General features: G+C 38.4%; 1 protein-coding gene across 4 annotated transcripts in view; it reads left to right on the plus strand.

Annotated features, from left to right (window-relative positions):
- The window catches only part of ARHGAP15 (Rho GTPase activating protein 15), a 332,924-nt gene that overhangs the window by 214,727 nt on the left and 97,208 nt on the right, over positions 1-20,989 (plus strand). For all 4 annotated transcript variants that reach the window (XM_055812995.1, XM_055812996.1, XM_005242359.4 and 1 more), the window contains one exon: positions 10,180-10,257. In XM_055812995.1, coding sequence (XP_055668970.1) covers positions 10,180-10,257 — 78 coding nt within the window. The remainder of the gene's footprint in view (positions 1-10,179; positions 10,258-20,989) is intronic.

A 20,989-nucleotide genomic window follows, 5' to 3' on the forward strand; every position in this document is an offset into this window, starting at 1 on the left:
TCAGTGTTAGATAGCCACATGTACACTTGTCTTCCAGAGAGCCTCAGAGTTTTCCACACAGGCATGGACTGTAACACCCAAAGGTGGCTGATAGTGTGCCTTAGACTGCAGAATCTAAATTTTAAATGTTTTCTCCCACTTAAAGATAAAAAGCAAACACCAAGATAGATGCCTACGATACAATACGAATAAGCAAAGACCGTTACCCACTGCACGAGAGCCAGAACTCCATTTTTAGAGCAGGGCTCTGCACATTCCTTTTGTTAGAAATCCAGAACCGAGCTGGTTTAATTCCTAACTGTTAAAAAGCAGATCCAGCCTTCTGTGTTACGGCACAGGATGAGTGCTATCGAGCACCTCGCTGGTATTTCTTGACCAGCTGTGGAGCTGTAACAGTTAAACGTTGTGTTTGCATCGCTCCCCAGCCTGCCCACAGATGGGCACGTAGGACCACTCCTGAAGACCAGATGGATAACCTTGAGACATCGAGGCTTGAACAGAGCATAGCTTCAGGCTGTCAAGTGAGAGATGGATCCCTTACAGAGAACAGTATTGGGCCTAGCTGGACTCCTCAACTATCTCCAAAAAGCCAAGGAACGATGGAAGAAGCAGTCCTGTGTCTTTCAGCTTTCATCCTAAATATCCCTATTCCACCCAAAATATCCTATCCCACTCACTATCATTTAAACAAAAAAAATATTAAAAAAATCTCTTTGCCAAGCAAAGGCACCACAGCCCAGAAAATGCAAACTCCTTACCCATTTTGGCTGAAGATTACTTGTGCCCAAATGTACAGTTCTTCCTCTTCCAACCGTTAGAAGTCCAATAAGCAGCACTACTGGTCAGGATGGGGAGGTGACATTACTGAGGTCTATTTTAATCTCGCATTATTGTGAAAGATGGGAAAAGATTTGTCCCTACTGTGCACTAAATTCCCTTTAAAATCAGCATTGGGAGTGAGGGATATTTGGAGAATTGTATCTGTCCCTTAGCTTTTAACCACAGCTCCTACTGATGTCAGTGGACCTGACAAAGTCCTATAGCATCCTACGAGGACAGTGAGACCCCCTAATGTGCAGTTTCCCTTAGCGTTCTGATGTTGCTCAAAAAACACAGGCATGATTTTGGCGATGATGGATCCCCAGATGAAGCATGGTTTAACCAAAGTGGGAGGATTTAGCAAAACGCATAAATTTCTTGTATGCTACTGTCTGTAACAGGCAGATCTTCAGCCAGTTTAGTGAGCATAAGTTACAGCTGGCTTTTGCTGGAATAGTTTATGCTTTTGACCCTCCTCAGTTGTATAGCCAATAGGGAGTTGTCAGGCTACATGTGTTTTTAAACTTCTTTCAGCTAAACCAGAAATCCAAAAGCAAAATACAGCTCTCAGCAGTATCATGTGGAGCTGTGACACTCCCTGGAGGGCTCGGGGTCCATAAACCAATGAATGGATTACAATGAGGCATAAATGTAGTATTTTCATCCATGACAGATATAATCTTGAGCCTGTATTTTTCATGTTACTTAACTCTTTCAGAACATAATGTGTGACAGAAAATGTCTTATAATGTGCATTGCAGTAAATATCAGTCAAGTATGCTTTATTGCTGAGCTCTACATGTTTCCAGAAGTTAACAGGCACAGCTGGGATTAAGAAATGGCGATGTTGTATATATTCCTTGAACATATAAAATACCTTGGATCTCTTCTCCCCCACCCTCCACATCACATCCCCAGCTGTTCTGATCATGTCACACAGTGGATGAGTTTTTCCATCGTCAGCTTCTCCTAAAATGATAACCTTTATTCAGGCTCTCATCCTCCCCAAAATAAACTGCTTTATCTGCATTGTCATCACATTCAAGCTGCCATGGCTTATATTGTGTGGCACAGAATAATAGAAATTGTAACTGATGGAAGGTGGCAAATTGCCTGTTGGTAGCTGTACCTCACAGAAAATACTCGGTGCTGGTATTTAACACCTAGTGATTTTCCTGCAAATGGCTGACATCTCTCTACCTGAACCCCCCTTCTGTCAGCCACCACAGCATCACATGGCCACATGGCCAGACAGGTAAGAACTGGGAGCTGCATATCCCTGGAGACATGAAGCTGATTATATCCCGAATTGCTGATGAAGGACTATTCTGCGTTTGAAGATTCCTATTACTCCTCAAAGACCTTTTGGTCAAGCAGGAAAAAAAGTATACTTGATAAAGTATCGGAGAACCATAGAGAACCTATTTTATTCCAGATAAATTAAGCAATGGTCAGGATAGACCTATTAACCCATATGTGAAAAGCAGTAACTGCAGCAAATGAGAGCAAACAGGATTAGTGAAGGAGGTATTAAACCAGAAAAAAATGAGCAAACAAAAAAAAAAAAAAGAAATCAACATTCACAAAAGTAAATACTAATGCGTTACAGAGTGAGAATGGCTATTTCCAAACATTTGGTAATTTCAGATATTATACTGTGTTGCATAAAGCAAGACAATGTAATTTCCTTTGAAACTGCTATTCTATTTCAACCAGCCAGCCAACGTGTGTATTTGAGGTCTGCATTTGGTAGGGATTTTTCCCCTTTAGCATCAACCTTGTTGATTTAAAAAGTGAACAAAGATGAATCAGGTGGTAAATGTATTCATGTAATCATTTTCATTAATAAGCTGTTATAAATAATACAGGGAAGGTTTTAAGTGTATAATTCTCTGTAGCACAATTGAGATTTTTCCACATCTTCAGCAGTAAGTTAATTAGAATCACCTGCATTTTCTTGGGTGGACACCAAATGGATTGCAAACAAAAACAGATTAAAATAGCTGTAGCTCATGGCATACAGATGACAAGATTCACAAAGAGGACAATCAGGCAATGAAAACCTCCTCTTTTTCAAACATTTTTAAAGGAAATTCAGCTCTTGTGAGTCGCTGTAAAAAGACGTTTGTAAGTGTTTCGCTGAAAGACTAGAATGGCTTTGTTTCTGATCCCATGATGAGTGAAAGAAATGTTTAAGAAAGATCACTTTACAGAGAGATTCAGACTGAAATGTGATGACTGTGATTCAAGCCAAGCCAAAAATTACAGCTCAGAATTAAAGGGGATGGACGTGGCTTGGGAATCCATTTTCCCACATTCCTGAATCTCAATCATCCCAGCCAATGTTTAAAAGAAAATACAGTGGAAAGCAATGAGCTCACTTTGTTTAGTTGCAAGAAGTGGGACTGTCAGAATGGCAAAAGTATATATTGGAGGTAACAGCAAAATTACAGTGAACACGTTGCATGTTCGATGGTTTCATTCAAAACAAATAGCTTCAAAGCTGAGTTTTGTTTCTTGTTACAGGGAGCCTTCTGAGTAAGTCTTCTTGTTCCTGGGGCTTTTAAGCCATAAACTTCTTGAATGTCAAAGACAGTGCAGCACAATAGAGAAGAAGACGCAGGCATAGCAAGCTTGATTTGAGCATTAAGCAGCCCTCTATAGCAGTGAACTGTGTGCTAGTTTAAATTGCACTTGCTTTGTACTGTCTCTACCCTTATTTATTTGTATATAAATATCTAAGTGGAAATTCTACCATCAAGTGATATGAAACAGAATAAAGTATATCATCCATCATATTCACTTGTTTCTTATTCTCAGTATGTAATGCTCATATTCAGGGTTGTAATTGCTTCCATTAAACAGTTTCTACAGGGTCTTGAAAACAATAAGATCTTAGTCAAGCTTTTCTCCTTTCATTGCATCTTGAAGTTATTACTGCAAGAAAAAATGAGATTCTCTTTTTATGTAGGAATGCCCCTCATCTCCTTGATATTATTGCAGTCAAACATAGAATTATTTCTTGTTAGCTAATTTCCTAAAAAGATTCACGAAACCTCATGTCAGACACCTCCCATAGAGTCGTTGTCTAGCTTGTTAAGAACTAGTACAGTTTCTCCTCTCCTTTCTCCAGTGTCTCTGCCTTTTCTAAATTCTGATGCAGTGTTGGACTTCTGCTGATAACAGAATAAAGAACATCATGATCATGCTACCTTGAATTCGGGCTTGTGTGTCCCAGGTCCTGCAGCTGGGCAATGCTGGTTGTGAATCCAGCACCTGCAAATCATGTGAAACATACTGATGGAGAGGACATGTCTCCATCCCCTCATTAATACAAAGCAGCAAAGCATATATTTTATGTTTCCTTTTATTTACTTTGATATCAAGTTCAGTGGTCTGCTGGAGATCCTATTTGTAGCACATGAAGAGGTGCAATCTCTTCCTTGCTTCCACTTGATGCTCCTCTTTCTGTATGTAAGAGATCACATTAGTTGTCTTTGCTACAGCACTGAACTGAGAGATCACGTTCAGCTAACTATTTAAATTAATCCTGAAGTCCCTTGTAACCTACATCCAGGATGCTGGATGCTCTCTGTGTTTCTCTGTACAAAAACCTACTGTACTAGATGGTGACCATTTAAGGTAGCATTTCAGACCTTGTTTAACTTCACCTGTCCTTATCATCATTTAATATCTTCCTGATCTTTGTGTCATCTGCCTGCTTTGCCAACAGAGATTTTTTTTCTCTTTGTCTGCATCTCTGATAAAGGTATTAGATGGCACTGGACTAAGAGCTTTGCTTCTGAGAGCTCTGCCAGTTACGACCTTTGTTAACTGATATCTCTCCCATTACCTACCACATTTTGAGGTCTGTGATTGAGACAGTTTTTAATCCATGTAATATATGCCCTGTTAATTCCATAAAATGCAAGCACTTTAATCAAAATGTCATGTGGTACTAAGTCAAAGGCCTCATGGAAAGCCAAACATACTATTTCAATACCATTGCCTTTCTCAACCAGACCTGTCAAAAATCCAATCCTATCAAAAAATGCAACAGCTTTGCTAGACAAGGCCCTGATTTCCATGAAACAATGCTGGTTGGGATTAATTATATTTTGCTATGAATTATTTGTTCATGGAGTCCTGAATTAATTATTTAAGTAGACTGTCTGGGACTGAGGTCAGTCTAGCCAGTCTCCAAGCACATCCCTCTTCCTGCTTTCACAATATCAGAATAACTCTTCTGCCACTCTTTCCAGCCTTAGTCATTTCCAAGTATTTCTCTATATTTTATTTGCAGATGAGAGACACATGTATATCATGAACACCAGTAAGTGGAAACTGATTTTTTTACAACAGTGATTATCTCTTTGCCCTTCAGATTGACTTCCAATGTGATGCTCTCCTTGGTCTCCTAGGTTTGTTTATCCTTCTCTGTCTGGTAGAACTAAGATGACATTTGTATGGCTCCCACTTCCATGGTAGCTGAGTAGCTTCTCTGGACAAGGGGTGGGACCTGTTTTCATATCAGCTGTTAGCTGGGATGTTTTTTTGAACCTCGCGAATGTAAGCCTTTGATGGCAGGAGTACGAGAAGTGGGGAGTTCTGACAATCAAAGCAGCAGTTTTGTTCTAGCCAAGTAGAGCAAATCCCACTGTCAGCCGCCGGCCCCACTCTGGGAGCTTCAGGCCATGCCTAACCCCAGCCAGCATCGCATCAGAAAGCAAGACAGAGGTGTCAGCAACGCTGAAAACCACGCTGAGTGCAGATGATCCTATGTCCAAAAGGAGATGGTGCTTGTTTCAACCCAAGCTGATCAAGCTGTGCACCAAGTTTGCTGGTTCAAGTGTCTGCAGCTCACACCACCTCTGCCCTGCACATTTTACATCCATATGTCCCTTGGTTGCTGTTACAGCCTCCATGTTCATTTTCTTTCTATGGTGTAACTCAAATTTGTTTTCTTGGTATCATTTTCACCTCTATCAGAGAATTTTATTTTTTTTTTTGGCTCTCGCATTCACCTGAAACTCTGGGTATTTTTTGTAACTTTATCCAGATACAGCGCTTTTAATGCCAAATTTTAAAATGTCGGGTTTATTCTTTATTATTCATGATTTTCCTTCTACTAGCATACAAATATTGATCCTTTTGTGAAACTTTGTTTTCATTGCCCATTATTTTGTGGTGTTTTTCTCATCAGACACATCAACTTGGCATTGCTGTATTGCTGCGTTCATGCATTTCTGCTTCTTTAAATGACTTCATGCCTCACTTTTGTGCCCTTAGTAAACTTAAAAAAAAGTTGTTTATAAATCAGATATTTATGGTAAAATGCATATGAAAACAGGAGGAAAGAATTATAGTTTTAGGGAGAACATACCCTGATAATGACCTCTTAAATATTTGTAAAGATAGCCCTGGGCATCTGAGCCCACAAAATAGTTTATAATACAACAGCTTGATTACATAATGATACTTTAGTTTTAAAACGTATGATCTTTCTGTTTATGGGAAGGCATAATAGGCTCCTTTGAAATACAATAGTTTTGCCCTGAACATAACTGATTTTAAATGAAAGGACTAACTAAAGAATGCCTTTCTTCAAGTTTGCGCTTCACTTTGTTGTTGAATCCAGCAGGATGGTTTCTTTTACAAAACTCCTACCAGGGCTGGGGACCACACCTATTTCAGGATACATTAATTGTGAAACTTTCAGGAGTTTCTGTGCGGAAGTTACCTAGTACCATTTAAAATGGTATGTTCCAAATCCTAAATCTTGTTAAAAAGCAAGAGAGAGAAAATTTCTGTATACCACTCCCACCCACCCCACACATACAGAATTTCCTTTCATATTCAGTTTGAAGATATTGTCAAATATAGAGTAACCTCAGGCAGGACACAATGTGATTTGGGAGAGGGATTTGTTCTATGCAGCAGAAAAGAATTAATAAGAACATTTCCTTCAAGGCAGCTCATAAAGCATCAGGACTACCTCAACCAATATCAAAGTCTAATATTTCAAAATGTATGTTTGGATAAATATATCACCTAAGGTCTAATTTTTTCCTGTGGATTAATGTTTCTCTGAAATACCTGATTCCAGCTCAGACTGTTACTGGAGCTGACACTGACCTGCATCCATGGTTATTTCCATTCTGGCTAGAAGCAGGAGTGCAAGGAATGTTCTTAAATAAGTGTTCTAACATCTTCTGTGCAGTTATACAAACTGAATGTAACGTTCATTATTGTCCATGAACTTCAACCAAGCCTGAGTTCAGTTGCCTTTTAACTTTGTCATCAGGAGTACCTGTATAATTTTTTAAACTAAAAGAGTTAGAATTTGCCTATAATTTGGCAGCTAAGTGATATTTTCTTGAGTAAGTCCCTTTCCTACATTCCTTATGCCATTAAAAAATTTGGGATGGAGATACTGAAGTTATTTACCATGCTTTTGGCTATCACTTCTAATTGTGGGTCCATCCAGTGCTCAAGTTCCTCTTTAAAACAAACAGAAACAGAGTCAGGGGTTGGGATATAAAGCAGATAAAATACTTGTTGTCCTCTAGGGCAAAATGTAGTGATTATTCCCTGATAAAACCCACTCCAAAACACAAGAAGGTCACCCTATAGTGAACAAAAGTTGGACTTCATTGCAGTGGATATTTTTTCTGAAACCTTCTTTACCGCTATACTTAAACACCAGCACCAGATAGGAAATTCTGCAAGAATTTTGTTTCATCTTGTTCCCGAAGTATTTATAGCCTGCCGTGAAGAAACATTGACAGCAGTGCAGTGATGTTTTTATTCTTGATAGAGGTGCCCTTAAAAGTGAATTTGCTTTGAAAATTGTTCATAGAATCAGGATATTAAAACTATAAAGACATATTTCTCTTTCTCTTTCTCTGTCTTTCTCTTTAGCGCCTAATTGGATTTCCAAAATAAGTTGTTAACCATCCAGCTAAGATAATGTGGTCATGAAAAGGATGTCCAAATCCACCAATTTGCATTGGTTTGGTTTGGCTTAACTTTCAAAGTTCTTGGAGCAGAAAGTTGATGGCACGTGAACACTATAATTGGCTTGATATTCTTGGATTTTTTATTTTTATTTTTTTCTTTCTGCCATATTGTATAGTGTCCAAATTAAATGCTAATCAGACCTCGTTTCTGGACCAAAGTAAATTTATAACAATAATAATGCACTTGTATACTCCAGATCATTTTGCAAGATGTAATATCCACCAATTTACAACACAGCTTTTCATTCTCACTTGATTTGGATAATTTATACATGTTCCAAATTGATGCTATTAATGTGAGACACAGCTATTTCACCCAAAGTGACATATATTCCTTTCACTTCCATATATCCAAAAAGGTTAAGAATTTAATTGAGTTAGATCCAAAAAAAAAGTTGACATTCTGTTTTGGGGCTTGCTTCTTTTATTTTTCCTCTTTACTTTCTAGTTTAGACTTCAATTTACATGATGCAGTTCTTAATCCCTTACCACAGAAGTCCTGCATTTCTATGCTGGGATTCACTCTTGCTTTCTCACTCTCCCCTTACTAAACCAGAATGAGACTCTTCAGATTTAGGATAGAATTGCATTACTTAAACATTTTAGTAATTTTCCTTTGCTCATATGTTATATATCCAGTAGATGGATAACTTCCAAGTGTTCTTGATTACCAAATCCTTTTTGATTTCTCTTAAACAAACTTTTTCTTTATCCCTCTGTAACCAAAGGGGATCTTCCTGAAATGTATCATCACTCTCAGTATTATGTTGCAGGACACCCACAGGTGCAGGGTAGAAAATTGTCTAATGAGAGACATAGATAACCAGTGTATAATATGGAATTATTATTAATTTTTAAATAGGTTATTTAATGTAAACCAAATCAGGAGGTACCTAGCAGGACAGACATAAAATAAGAACTGTATTTTGTAGAGAGAGAAAACAGACTCGCAAACAAACAAAAGACTTGCCTTCACATCAGTTTGCATCAAACGGAAAAGTAAATCTTTTAAAATGTTTCAAGATCAGTGAGGAATCCTTCCAAGCAATTGAGTCCACTGGCTGTGGCACTCATCTGCCAAGGCATGATGCTTTGAAATAAGGACTTGAACCTCAGTTCCTTCCTATTTAAGTCTTATTACAACTGGACTCTGGCCTTTTGGACTTGTTTTCACTCTTTCCTATAGTTTCAGTTTTTCCTTTTCCCCACCCTGAATCAGAAAAAAACCAAAAACAATTCCTCTAGATACACTGTCAAGAAACATGGAAAAATTTTGGTTTTGACAAATTAGCGTTTTCTGAGAAAGGCTTTCTCTGAAATTGCTTGCCAGAAGCTAATTAAAACTTGTGTTCCAAGTGATGAGTAGCCTTAAAAAAACCTGGTTTATGTAGATTCTCTTAGCTTCTTATGTACTTGCAAGTTTTATTAGTGAAATGACAATGTACAGTTTAGTGTTTTCAGTTTTTAAGCACGCAGGTTGGGTCAGTGTTGCACAACAGCTAGTTCTCCCAGGAAAGGGGAGCCGTTCCCATGTGCTTTGAAATGCTACAGCTATGCAACTGGGGCTGGAAGTGCTATTTTAAACAGCCATATCAGCAGAGCTTGCTGTAGGAGATAATCTGTCACAAAAGGGAGTATGACATCTAGTTTCACCTAGAAGATAAACCTTGAGTAGATATGCAGGGAGAAACAAGACTGTCAGGTTGTCCTTGAAAAGAATGGCCTATATTAATGAAGAAATGTTCTCCAGGGCATATGCTATTTGGGATATTTAATTCCAGCTTCAAACTTGTCTGATCTGCTGTGAAGAATATAGTAGAGAAACGGTAGTTGTGTGTAGTCTCACGCACGTCGTGTCAGAGCGGGCATCTCAGCGCTTTATTTCAGAAAGGTCACAGCCTCGGAAATCCACGTCTGAAAAACCCAGGCCCCAGCCTGGGAAGTTTTCCCGGCACTATTAACAGCAGCACCTCACATTTAAGCAGGGCCAGCACAGCACCACACGTAGCCCCAGCAGCCCTCCTCTACTGGCACAGGAGCTAATTCACTGCTCCTTCCCTGCTGCACCCGCCCACCCTTGCAGAACTGTCTTCTGCTGACAGAATTACAAGATAATTATAGTTAGGTGTTTTGTATTCACTTAAGTTAATCTACCACTTTTATTTTTCATTGTCATTTTAATCAGGCAGGAGGCACTTCGGTTGTTTTCAGGTGGATTATTTTTCAGTCGTTGACTACACCGCTCTTCTTCATACTTGTTAGGGTGCTTCTGGCTTCCTGACAGACGTACAAAGAAAAATACTTATATGATCTAAAATGAAATATCTGTTTCTCTTTTCAGGTCTAGATGTTGATGGAATATACAGAGTTAGCGGCAATCTGGCAACAATACAGAAGTTACGATTTGTTGTCAATCAGGGTAAGTGATTCCTCCACCCTGGTAATGTTTTGTTTAGTACTTAACTGTCTCAGATGACAGTATTTCAGAATCTGCTATACATTAGTGGCATAGAATGATGAGCCATGTTTTGGAAAAGAGAGGAAAGGGAAGGTAGAAAGATATTGCACAGAGGGAAATGTCAGCTAGGAGAGAGAAAAAAAAATCGGAGTAAGCAGCGGAAAATAGTAGTTTAACAGGAGATGAGAAACAAACAACAACAAAAAAAAAAGAGGAAAAAAAGGAGGAAACAGATTCAAGAAATAAGGTGGCAAAAAACAAAGCATATGTAGAAACCAAAGAATCAAAGTGAGGGGGGGGAAAAAGATTCAAAGGAAAAATAGCAGATTGTTTGGATGTTGAAAGTTAAACAAAACCAAAAGTAGAACAGTGATCCAAAGGAAACCAGCAAAAGAGAAAAAGATGCCGAAAAGAACTGAGAAGGAAATGCTAAGAGTAGAGTACTGGCTCTGTCAAAGTCAGGGGAAGATTTACCACCGATTTTCAAAGGGAAAGATCTGACCCCAGGAAATGAGAAGAGGAAAGATAAATAGTTTGGGGACCTGAGAACCAGGATTAGGACCAACCTGTACATATTTACTGAACATATTACCACAGATTCCACATATAATGAGCGTATTTCCACAAACAAAAAAAGAACATTTTTTACAGATGTGGCCTAAATGAATCTAACTTGGTCAATAGATACTGTTACAGGTGTGGAAGCTGATATTGCTAGCTAATTAGGGTAGATAACAAATGCATTCACTTCCCCAAACAGTTTAGTGCTCTTGGCAAAGACTAAATATCCTCACATTTCATAGCTTAGAGCAAATATTATCGATGATAGTGAACCTGCTGATATTACTTAATGAGAAAAAAAAAATTAAGCCTCTCAGAAATTAGGAAAAATTCCAAATCTTAAATTGCATTGATTACTTTATATACTTTTGAATTAATCAAGTGTAAATGTGAAGCTGCTGCAACATGTTCTCCTACTTTTTATTAACTCTTTTAAAATTACCTGGAGAACATTACCAGAACCATTAAATATTGTGTATTGCTGGTGGTTTCTTGGAGATGACAGCTGTTGGAGAGAAAGTTCTTCTGTTAATTTTGTACTATACCTAAACTAAGATTTTTACTTCAACATTCTTATGAAATTGAGATATGTAAAAATATTCCCACCTTCAAGACTGCATTTATATCTCTAGGGAAGTTTTCAGGGGAACCCTAGAGGTTGGCCACCTCCTCAGCTGCTCCAGATCAGTCTTCTCTTCAGCTGAAACTGGAGGATGAACTCTGGTTTATCGGGAGTCACGGGTTTGACTCATTACTTTGGTTCCCTTAGATTTATAGCTGTTGGGTATTTGTGTGTCGATAATGTAGTCTGCCTTGGCTCTCGAATGACTGTATGCTGTATTTTGTTTGGAGACAGAGAGGCAAACCCAGGATTTTCTATCTCTCTTCACTGACTGGGATCTTTGCTCAGGAAAACATGTGCCATAAAAATAATGGTTCTGTCTATCATGTCTCATGGCATCCAAAGGTTAACGTATTTGAGGTTAGCATTACTGCTCAAGTTTTCACCTAAAACAGATGGGCTTATACTGTAAAGCTAGACAGAAGTCTAGGCTGGCTTTTCACAGCACAGAGGTACCAGGCGCCTTTTCTGCTGGTTTACACTACTGTGAAAAATGAATATATAAAGATGAAGTTAATAGTACATTAAAGCCACTCTGACACTGGCTACTTAGGGCACGTGCAAGAAATCCGCCTATTGAGTAACCGAAGAAAAATCAAAGAAAACTAGTGCCCATGAAGAACTATGTTATCACCTTATCAGTTGTGATTATTACTGTTTCTTATGTTAGTCTTTATTGATACAACTAGGGCACTCATGCATTTTGTATCGTAACGAAAGATATTTTCAATGGGATTATCCATCCGAGCCCCCCTTAGACGTCCTTTAAAACCCCAGCTACAAAAATGTCTTGCCAGGTCTGTACTTTGGCCATTCCTCGGGTAACTGCATGCAGAAATGCCGCAGTTCATCTCCTGGAAACGCTAATGCCGCTTTGCTGTCCTCAGGGGCGACGCCACCCCCATAGGAGGGGAAACAGGAGAGCACAGCATTTCAGTCCCCAAAGAAAGATCCAGAAATTCTTTGTCAGAACATTCAAGAAATAACACAGGCACAAAGAAGGGCTTTGCAGTAGCAGGCCACTGTTTCAATTGTTAAACAACATCTTTTCTCTGTGCCAGGGAGGAACTGGCAAGCGGGAAGGCGCCTGCTGAATTACCTGTGGAAAACGCGGTGGGGAGAGGGGTGCAGGACTGGTTTAGTGTGTGCGTGGGAGGGCAATAGCGGCCTCCACCTGATGTCCCCAGGAGCCTGGTGTCCCCTGTCGATTAGACGCTGAGGACAGCAGCAGACTGTTTCATGAAGTCACTAAAGTTACTAGGAACACCAGGACCTTCCCCCAGCATGCTTATTTACCCGTTCCGGGAAGCTCTGCAGTGGGGTGGATGTTTAATAACCCACTTTTCACCCATCACTTTCACTCAGTAATTATTGTGACCTCCTCAGCTCAATCCCTGTACCTTCATTTTTTTGTAGCTCACAGTGGGAAAGCAGTATTTATATATATGATTTTCCCATAAAGATTTTTTTTTTTTAGTTAGTTAAAGTTGAATTTAATTATACATGCAAACAAATGTTCTGAAAAAGCCTATTTACATTGTAGAGATTAACTGTGCAATCAGTTCTCATACAGGCCAAATACTTAATGGGCTCTTTCTTCCCTCTCGCTTTGCTATTGTGTTACACCTACATTTATAGGCTATAAATAATATGTATCACATTGAAAATTAAAGATCATAGAAGACTCTTGAGGCTGGCTGCCATATCAATGTATTTTTTATTAGAATAATCATTAATTAGAATATAGCAAAGCTTTATTTGGCTCCTTTTCCTATACTGTTAATGTCATATGTGGCATCAAAAATGAAATGAGAGAACTGGTGAATATGAGGGGAAAACAAACTAACAGTTGACAGCTTTATTATTAAAGAAGAAATAAGAACAGTAAAAATCTAAAAAATCAAGGAAGACTTGACATTCTATATTTTAGGGAATGAGGATGGGTTTAAAATAATAAAAATAACCAAAAAATGCCCTGTATCTTTTAAATTCTCTGAATATACTTTGTGTTTCACTCTCATTTTTAGAGGTACAAGCTCCTGAAGAGGGCTTTGACCTTGCCAACACGAGCATCAGCAGAACAAGCTACCTTATTTACTTTATCCCTTTCACAGAGTTTTCTTTTTCTATGAAAGTCTATTGATATCACACCTTTTTTGTTTCTGGGCAACAGGATTATTTTTTCTCTATGATTTATTTTCCCATTAAGAGCTGAAAAGATCAGTTGATCATAAGAGGACGAGGCTATAACATCTCTCAGCACTTTCAAAACTCTAAGTCATCATTTTTCAAATCACTGAATCAAGGAGTAGAAGCTGTTTGGACCAAACTGACACCAGGAAAATCATACTTTTCTTAGTCTACAAGCACTGAAGGAATTTTGGTTTTAGAAACTAAGCCACCAGTCCTTCAATATTTCTGGCTCAGAACCTATAGTAAAGGTTTCTATAATAGCCAGAGACATTAGACAGTGATGTCAATTCCTCTTACACTTTCCGTATTATTAGTTAGGTCTAATATAGTTATAGAAGAAGAAGAAGAAGAAGAAGAAGAATATAGTTGCAGTCTTAAAAAAATTAAATGCAATTGACATTTGGCAATTTTTTAGGGATTTCATGAAAAAAGTGGAGGACTTTTGCTGATTTAAAGCAAGATACAGTAAGTTAAAGCCTTTACACATATTTATAAGGATATCTTTTTAAATCATACCTGTAGGAAAAGGGCTAAGATACTATAAAGGGGTCTGTTAAGCCATGTAAAGTGTGCTAGCAGCTCCAGGTTATGAGGATGCTACTGAAAAGACCAACAGTTTTGGTCTTGGGGTGGGGCTGACATGTTCCTGTGGGCAGGGCTGGGAGACCCCCAGGTGAGGCTGCTCAGAGCTGTTAAGGCATCATTATATGAAAGTGAGGACAGGGTGGATGCTTTCCAAAAACAAGCTTCTGACCTGACACTAACAGTGAGGCAAAAAATGCCAGAGAAAACAAGGAAACAAGGAAAGGGAAGACCCTTCATCGGTAAAGGCGTTTGTTTTTAAGTAAGAGTGTGAATCTGTGGTGTGCTCCCTGTTCTGGCTGGACCTGTCGTGTTTATCCACACCATGATATAACGGGGTAAGGACCTTCTCTGTGCTAAACTGGACAGGTTCCCTGTCCTGCTGGCCAGTGCCTGTCCCAGCCATCCTCCACTGCCCTCTGTGATTGAAGCCCACAGATACCTGGGTGGGGAGGTAGAGGCTTGCTTTGTGCCTCTTGTGCTAATCTGCTGGGTAGCTGGAAAGGCATTCAATTTCTATGACTGTCAAACAAGCAATTTTCATGAGTACTAAATTAACTGAAAAAAAATGGAGCTATAAAGGGTTCATAACGCATTGCTGAAACACTAGGATTCTATCCTAATGCATATATGTTCAGGGAAACTAACCATAGAAATACAAATTTCAATACTTATTGGTTCATTCAGTAAGTGCTGGTTCATACATAATACAAGAGAGTTCCTAATTGTCTTTATATCCAGTGCTTTGTTTGCAAAATGCTTGGTATTTGCTGTACAGATGACCTTTGCATCCTGTTATTTCATTTGGAATACCTTGTGCATTAACTGTGAAACACCACGTGCTGTCCAAAGGTCAATTACTATGTTTTTATGGCTTGGTTACTATACTTATGTACCGGGGTGGGGGGGGATATATATTTTACAGAGGCTAAATATTACATGATTGCAGAGAGGTGCGTTTCTTATGGAACATGCAGAAGGACAGCCAAAGATATCCAAATTGGTAACTACATTGGGGAAAAAGGTAAATTCAATTTCACCCTGATGTTACCTCGAATTAACAAAAGCCATTTTTGCAAAAAGAATTAAAATATTACTGTTGTTTCTTCTATAAGAATATACTGAAATATAATTCAGTTTAGAAAAATTAAAAATAAAATTTAAACCACAAATGCGTGAACCAATTGCGAATATGTATTAACTAAATAATTTAATAATAAAGAAAATGCCTACTTGATTAATTGTTACAGAGTAAAAATTACAATAAAACTGTCTTGATCAGTGCTTTGCAGAAGCACCATTACTGTCTGTGCAGTTGTTTAACAAGGATTTAATTGGAAAGATAAGTGAATGCACATTTAAAAGTATTGTTAATTTGCTTTATAATCACCCCATCCTTCACAGTATTGACAGCACCAGGCACAAACCCCTTTCTCTTTTACAAGTATTATTTTCCATATGTGCACAATAAATTCTGAAGCAGTAATTGGAAATTTTATGGATTTCAACATACCTAGTGTTTTGAGTTTATAGGTGCCATATCCTTTCTCTAAAGGTAGCTCATAGGTGGCATTTTAAGTAAAATCATTGCCTTTTTATTACCCGTGGGTTGTTTTGGAGGTTGTGGTGTGGTAGTTTGTTGGTTATTTTGGGGTTTTTTTCGGTTTGGGTTTTGTTTTTCTTTCCTAAGGAATATCTGATTCCTATTTACTTTTCCTTTCCATTTGAGAGATCAACAATATCCTCATTGCAACATTATTTTTGATTTAATAAACAGCCGTCAAAAACCAGTAATCTTCAATATGTTTATATTCCATCTGTACTTATATTTATTGTTCTAAAATGGCTTGGATTAATCTAATTGACAAGTAAGAGCCCAGACCATATGAACAGCTAAGGATGATACCTTTAACCAGCAGGATTCTTCAACTATACTGACATGTTCTTTGTCAATGAACTATAAGAAAAGAGGAACAAATCTTGGGATTCTTTTTTTCTTTCCTTTTTTTTTTTTTTTTAAAATATTACTGATTATATGAGCTTGCTGGGACCATATGTCTAAGCCTCGGCTATCAGGAACCAGAGTGGTTCCCGGCTGGCTCTGCCTTGGCGGGCAGAGCCTGTGGAGCTGACACAAGACTGAAGCTGCCTTTGAAACGGAGCTGCCGGGTCAACACAAATGGGCTGTGAGTGGTTTTGAAGCAAGCATTTAGAAAGGAAGAAAGAGGAGGGAGGGGGGAAAAAAGGGAGGAGGGAACTGGAGGGGGGGAGAAAGGGGAAAGAAAAAAAAAAAATCTCCTTTTCACAGCTTTATTTCTTTAAAATAATAGAGGGGGAACCCAACCAACCAATGACAAATGAACAGAACTTCCTATTCAAAAACAGCCGAGTCTTCCCATTGACCCAACATATCCATTTCAAAGGCAGCCAGCAGCTCTGGTCCGGCTGCTAACAAAGGCTCCATGAGCAGAGGAGAGCAGGTCCTCTGTCAGCTGCCAGCTTCCAGGGAGCAGTTACAAACACGAAGGTCCAACAGGATCGTCATGGGCTTTATTTTAAAATTGCAGGAAAGATCACTGGAAATAGAGGGGGGAACAAAAAAAGAAGGATCAGTTGTCTCTTTCAGTCACTTTCCTTTTTGTCTGAGAGTCCTTAATTTCTTGTGCATATGCATTAGTGAGATTTCCCGTTGTATCCTGCCATCTCATACAATTGTAGACATTTTTAGGAGGTTATTGTCTTTTTCAGGCATATGTGAGTATGCATGAACATGTCTTGGTTGAGGTCTAACCTTAGAGCCACCCTCTGGTCTTGGTGATGTTCTCCATATGATCAAGTGTGCCCCAAACAGCAACGCCTTCCTCACTTCTGCCAGCAGTTACTCATGTAACCGGTCACACTGAGAAACCAGTAAGAGTGGTCCAAAGTTCATGTTGGAAATATCAGGCTCAAACTGGGTCACTTGCTAGCTGAGAACCAAAATGTCTTGAAAGACTTGAGTCAAAAATAGGGGTTTTTTCTTTCTTTTTCACACTTCCCAGGCAAGCACAGAAAAGAAAATGGACTGAAGCAATTCTCAGAAATAATTATAAAACAGCTTGTTTCTGGGTTAAGACCTGCATATGCCGAGCTGTAGCCAAGATTTTTTTTTTTAATTTTTTTCCAAGCTTTAAAACTCTAACAACAGAATACTTTAATTGAACCCACAGTAGTTGGTGAATCAATTAATATGGGCATGCTATTGAATGTTGGTTCTTCCTTTTTCTTTCTGTGTCTGAATGTCTATTTTAAGATACAGAGCTTTTATTTTAATTATTATTCAAAAGAAGGTGTGGTTTCCATATATGACCCTTGTCTTTCCAGGGGGATGGGTGGGAATTATAGTGCCCCAAGCAGTGATCTGGAGATATAAGTCAGGTCATGAAACCGGATGGAAATGCTAATTTTTGCAACCCATGTTTTGAATTATTTTATAAATAATGTGCATCATATACAAAAGAAGGGATGATAGAGCTAGAATATTCATGTTTTTCCAATACAATTTTTTCAGTGCAAAAGGAAAAAAAAAAGATAATTGGAATTATAAGTCTTAGTTTCCCAGTCTAGCTCTAGACGCTGTACAATTTCCCTTACCAATGGTATTGTCATGTTTTTCTTTTCAACAGTGTGATGAATCAGTTGGTAGAACAGGGAAGAAGAGGCAGTAAACTAGGTTTGTGTGGTCAACCACAAACATACCGTGGATTTTATGGCACGTATTGTATGATCAAGCATTTAAGACATGCCTTTTATTTCTTTTCTAACCACAGTGCTATTTGCATTACAATAGCTTTTTGCTTAGTAACACTTCAAGAAGTTGAAGAGCTGCTTGATAACCCCTCAAGGAGTGTTATTTAGGTGCTGAGAAGGGCTGAAGCTTTGCACGCTGTAGCAAGGGATTGCCTTTTTTTGGGGATGCTCATTGTTGTCATGGGTGACTCTTTGTTTGGGTTGGTTGTTCTGACTGTAACGCTGCAGGAAATACCATTTCACAGATCTTCAAAATAACAAGGAAAGGAAATAATCTATCAAGTCATTTGCTAAAAGTACTAACAGGAAAACTTTCTAACTATGATTTTTTTCTATGATGATGGAGTATGGTTGGACTCTATGATCTTAAGGGTCTTTTCCCACCTAAACGATTCTGACTCTAAGCTAGGGGTTGCCAGCCTTATGTATAGACTGAACCGAATGTCAAAGGATTTTGCATGAGATTATCTAGTTGCTACAACGAGATGGATACCCCGAAGAACTAAGCTGCATAGTTCCTACTTAGTCAGGCTTAATGTCTCAGAAGATCATAGTGTGGCCTAATATTTGGGTTGGTTTTCTCCCCTGTGGTCAGTATCTGTAGTTCTGTGGTTTGTATGTAGTACTAGCTGACAAATGCAAGCTTGCAGTAGAGTCTGCAACAAAAAGAGCGATGTTATATGCGGATGTATTTTACATAATACTGTGCAGGGTGGCACGGGATGAGAAGTTACCACACCATGGAACTGGGTTATACCATGGTATTTGTGGTCTTCTGTATGTTGGGAACTGGGGAAACCATAAATGTCGTGGTAGATAAAACTGTTGTGAGAGGCGAGTGATTTTGGTTGGGGGAGAGGTTGGTAATGCATGTCACTGTTGAACTCCAGTGGTTATTTCAGTGGGAGGTGAGAGTGCTGGGGGCCAGATTGGGAAATCGTCAAACAAAATAATTCTAGGAGGAAAAAAAATAAAAGGGGGTGGGTGGGGGTGGGGGGAAATCTAAAGTATATCTTCTGTGATATTTGGAAACTTGATTTCATGAGGAAACCTATGCTCTTTTAGCACTGTCTCATTTATCAATACACTCTTTCTTAGAAATATATTCCTGATGAAAAGAAATTGGTATTATTAAGAAATGTTGAAGTCACCCATACCATAGTTTTTTATGGATTTAGAGATTAATATTCTTGTCTTCTTTTTGTCTCTCTCTTTGGGTTTTTTTTGGTTTGTTTTTTTTTTAATATTGTGTAAAAAAAATAAAAAAAAACTGATTTTTTTTCAGGAGCAAATTATCACTGGCATGGAAAGCAGATTCCCTTAATACATTCTTTGGACATTTTGGTCTTGATTCAGTTACCAAATCATTAGTATTTACTGCCACTTGAGAGGATGCTGAGTATCAGTGACCCTCACAAGGCTGGTGGGTCTAGCAAAGGGTGTACAGGAGAGTTGTGCCCTTGGAAAATGAGTCCTAGAAGCCAGGTGAGATAACTTAGAGCATTTAAAAAGCATTAGTTGTCTATATTTAGGATAATTAATAATTTTTCTTGACTGCACCTCACTAGCTTTTTCCCTTTAAAATAACCCAACAAAACATTATATGTATGTGTATTAAAATATTGCATAATATTTACTGGGAAAAACAATTCTTACAAAAAAACAACACCCAAACTTTAAGAAATCCTGATATAGAAAACTGTTGTATCCCACTGTCCTGAACAAACCCGTACTAGCTACATAAATATAAAGAGACATTCCTTTCTCCTTCTCATCCAAGTCTTAATTTGCACTTTAGATTTAGTATTGTAGGGATTATTAAACATATTAATTTAAACACTTAGAGAGGTAGTCACACTGTATTTTAATTTCAAAGTTATGCATGGTACCAGAGTCTTAAAAGTGAGAACATAGCATCGCTCTCACTTGAGTTTTCAGCTCTCATCTGAATGTTAACACTATTCAGTCTGTACCGTGCCTGTTGTCAGTAAAAGTAACAGGGATTGTTCAGATCTCTTGAGATCAAAGGTCCTGTTTCCCAAATCTACTGTAATATTCTGAGCCTAATCAAAACTCTTTGTGTGGACCTAATACCTCAGGGTGACTTGTGAGAATGATGCCTTTAGAAATCAGCCTGTGAGTCCGTGGTTCTAATTTCAACGCATTGTCTCTTCTTCATATAATTAATATTATTATGTATATAACGTAACTATGGAAAAAAATTGAAATAATCAGAATGTGGAGAATTGAACATAACAGAATAAGTATTTTATAATAATTTTGCCCTTCTGCTTCATAAGCAATGTCCAAGATACAGCCAAATCTGCTAGTTTGTGATGTTTTTCTGTGGCCCTGTTCTACAGTATTCCCCACTGTCTGCCCCCCCCCTCCCCCCTTTACCAGCTGACATAACACAGGAAACTTGGCTCATCCATGAGGTGCACCCTAGGCTGGCATTAGGACACATATGGGCAGAAGATATTTTGGGGTGGCAGTAGCCTGGAGTTAGGTTATGCCAAAATCCTGATAAAACCCTGAGCAGATGCTAAGCACAGCATTCCTTACCCCTCGCAAGCTAAGTAAAGATTGTAATAAGAGGCACCTTTAACCTGAAATCAGTTTTAAAATGATGGTACTAGAATTGGCTGCAGCTGGGTTCATCACACTTTAAAGTCCCATGAGCTGTAAAGACTGGCCTGGATGGACTGTTAGAAGGTGAATAAAAAATCCTTGAAAGAGAAAAAGAACGAGTGATGTTGCTGGATTTTTAGGTATTGTAGTATACCAAAGAGACATCTTTTAAAGAGACATCTTTTTTTTTTTTTTTTTCCCCCCGGTGTAATCAGATAATTAAAAAACAAACAAACAGGGATTTCAAAACACATTTCCATCAACACACATTATGTGCGTATGATACACAAGATTGAGAACGACTTAATTAAGTAG

This window comes from Falco peregrinus, chromosome 8 (genome assembly GCF_023634155.1).
Source record: "Falco peregrinus isolate bFalPer1 chromosome 8, bFalPer1.pri, whole genome shotgun sequence".
NCBI classification, from domain to species: domain Eukaryota; kingdom Metazoa; phylum Chordata; class Aves; order Falconiformes; family Falconidae; genus Falco; species Falco peregrinus.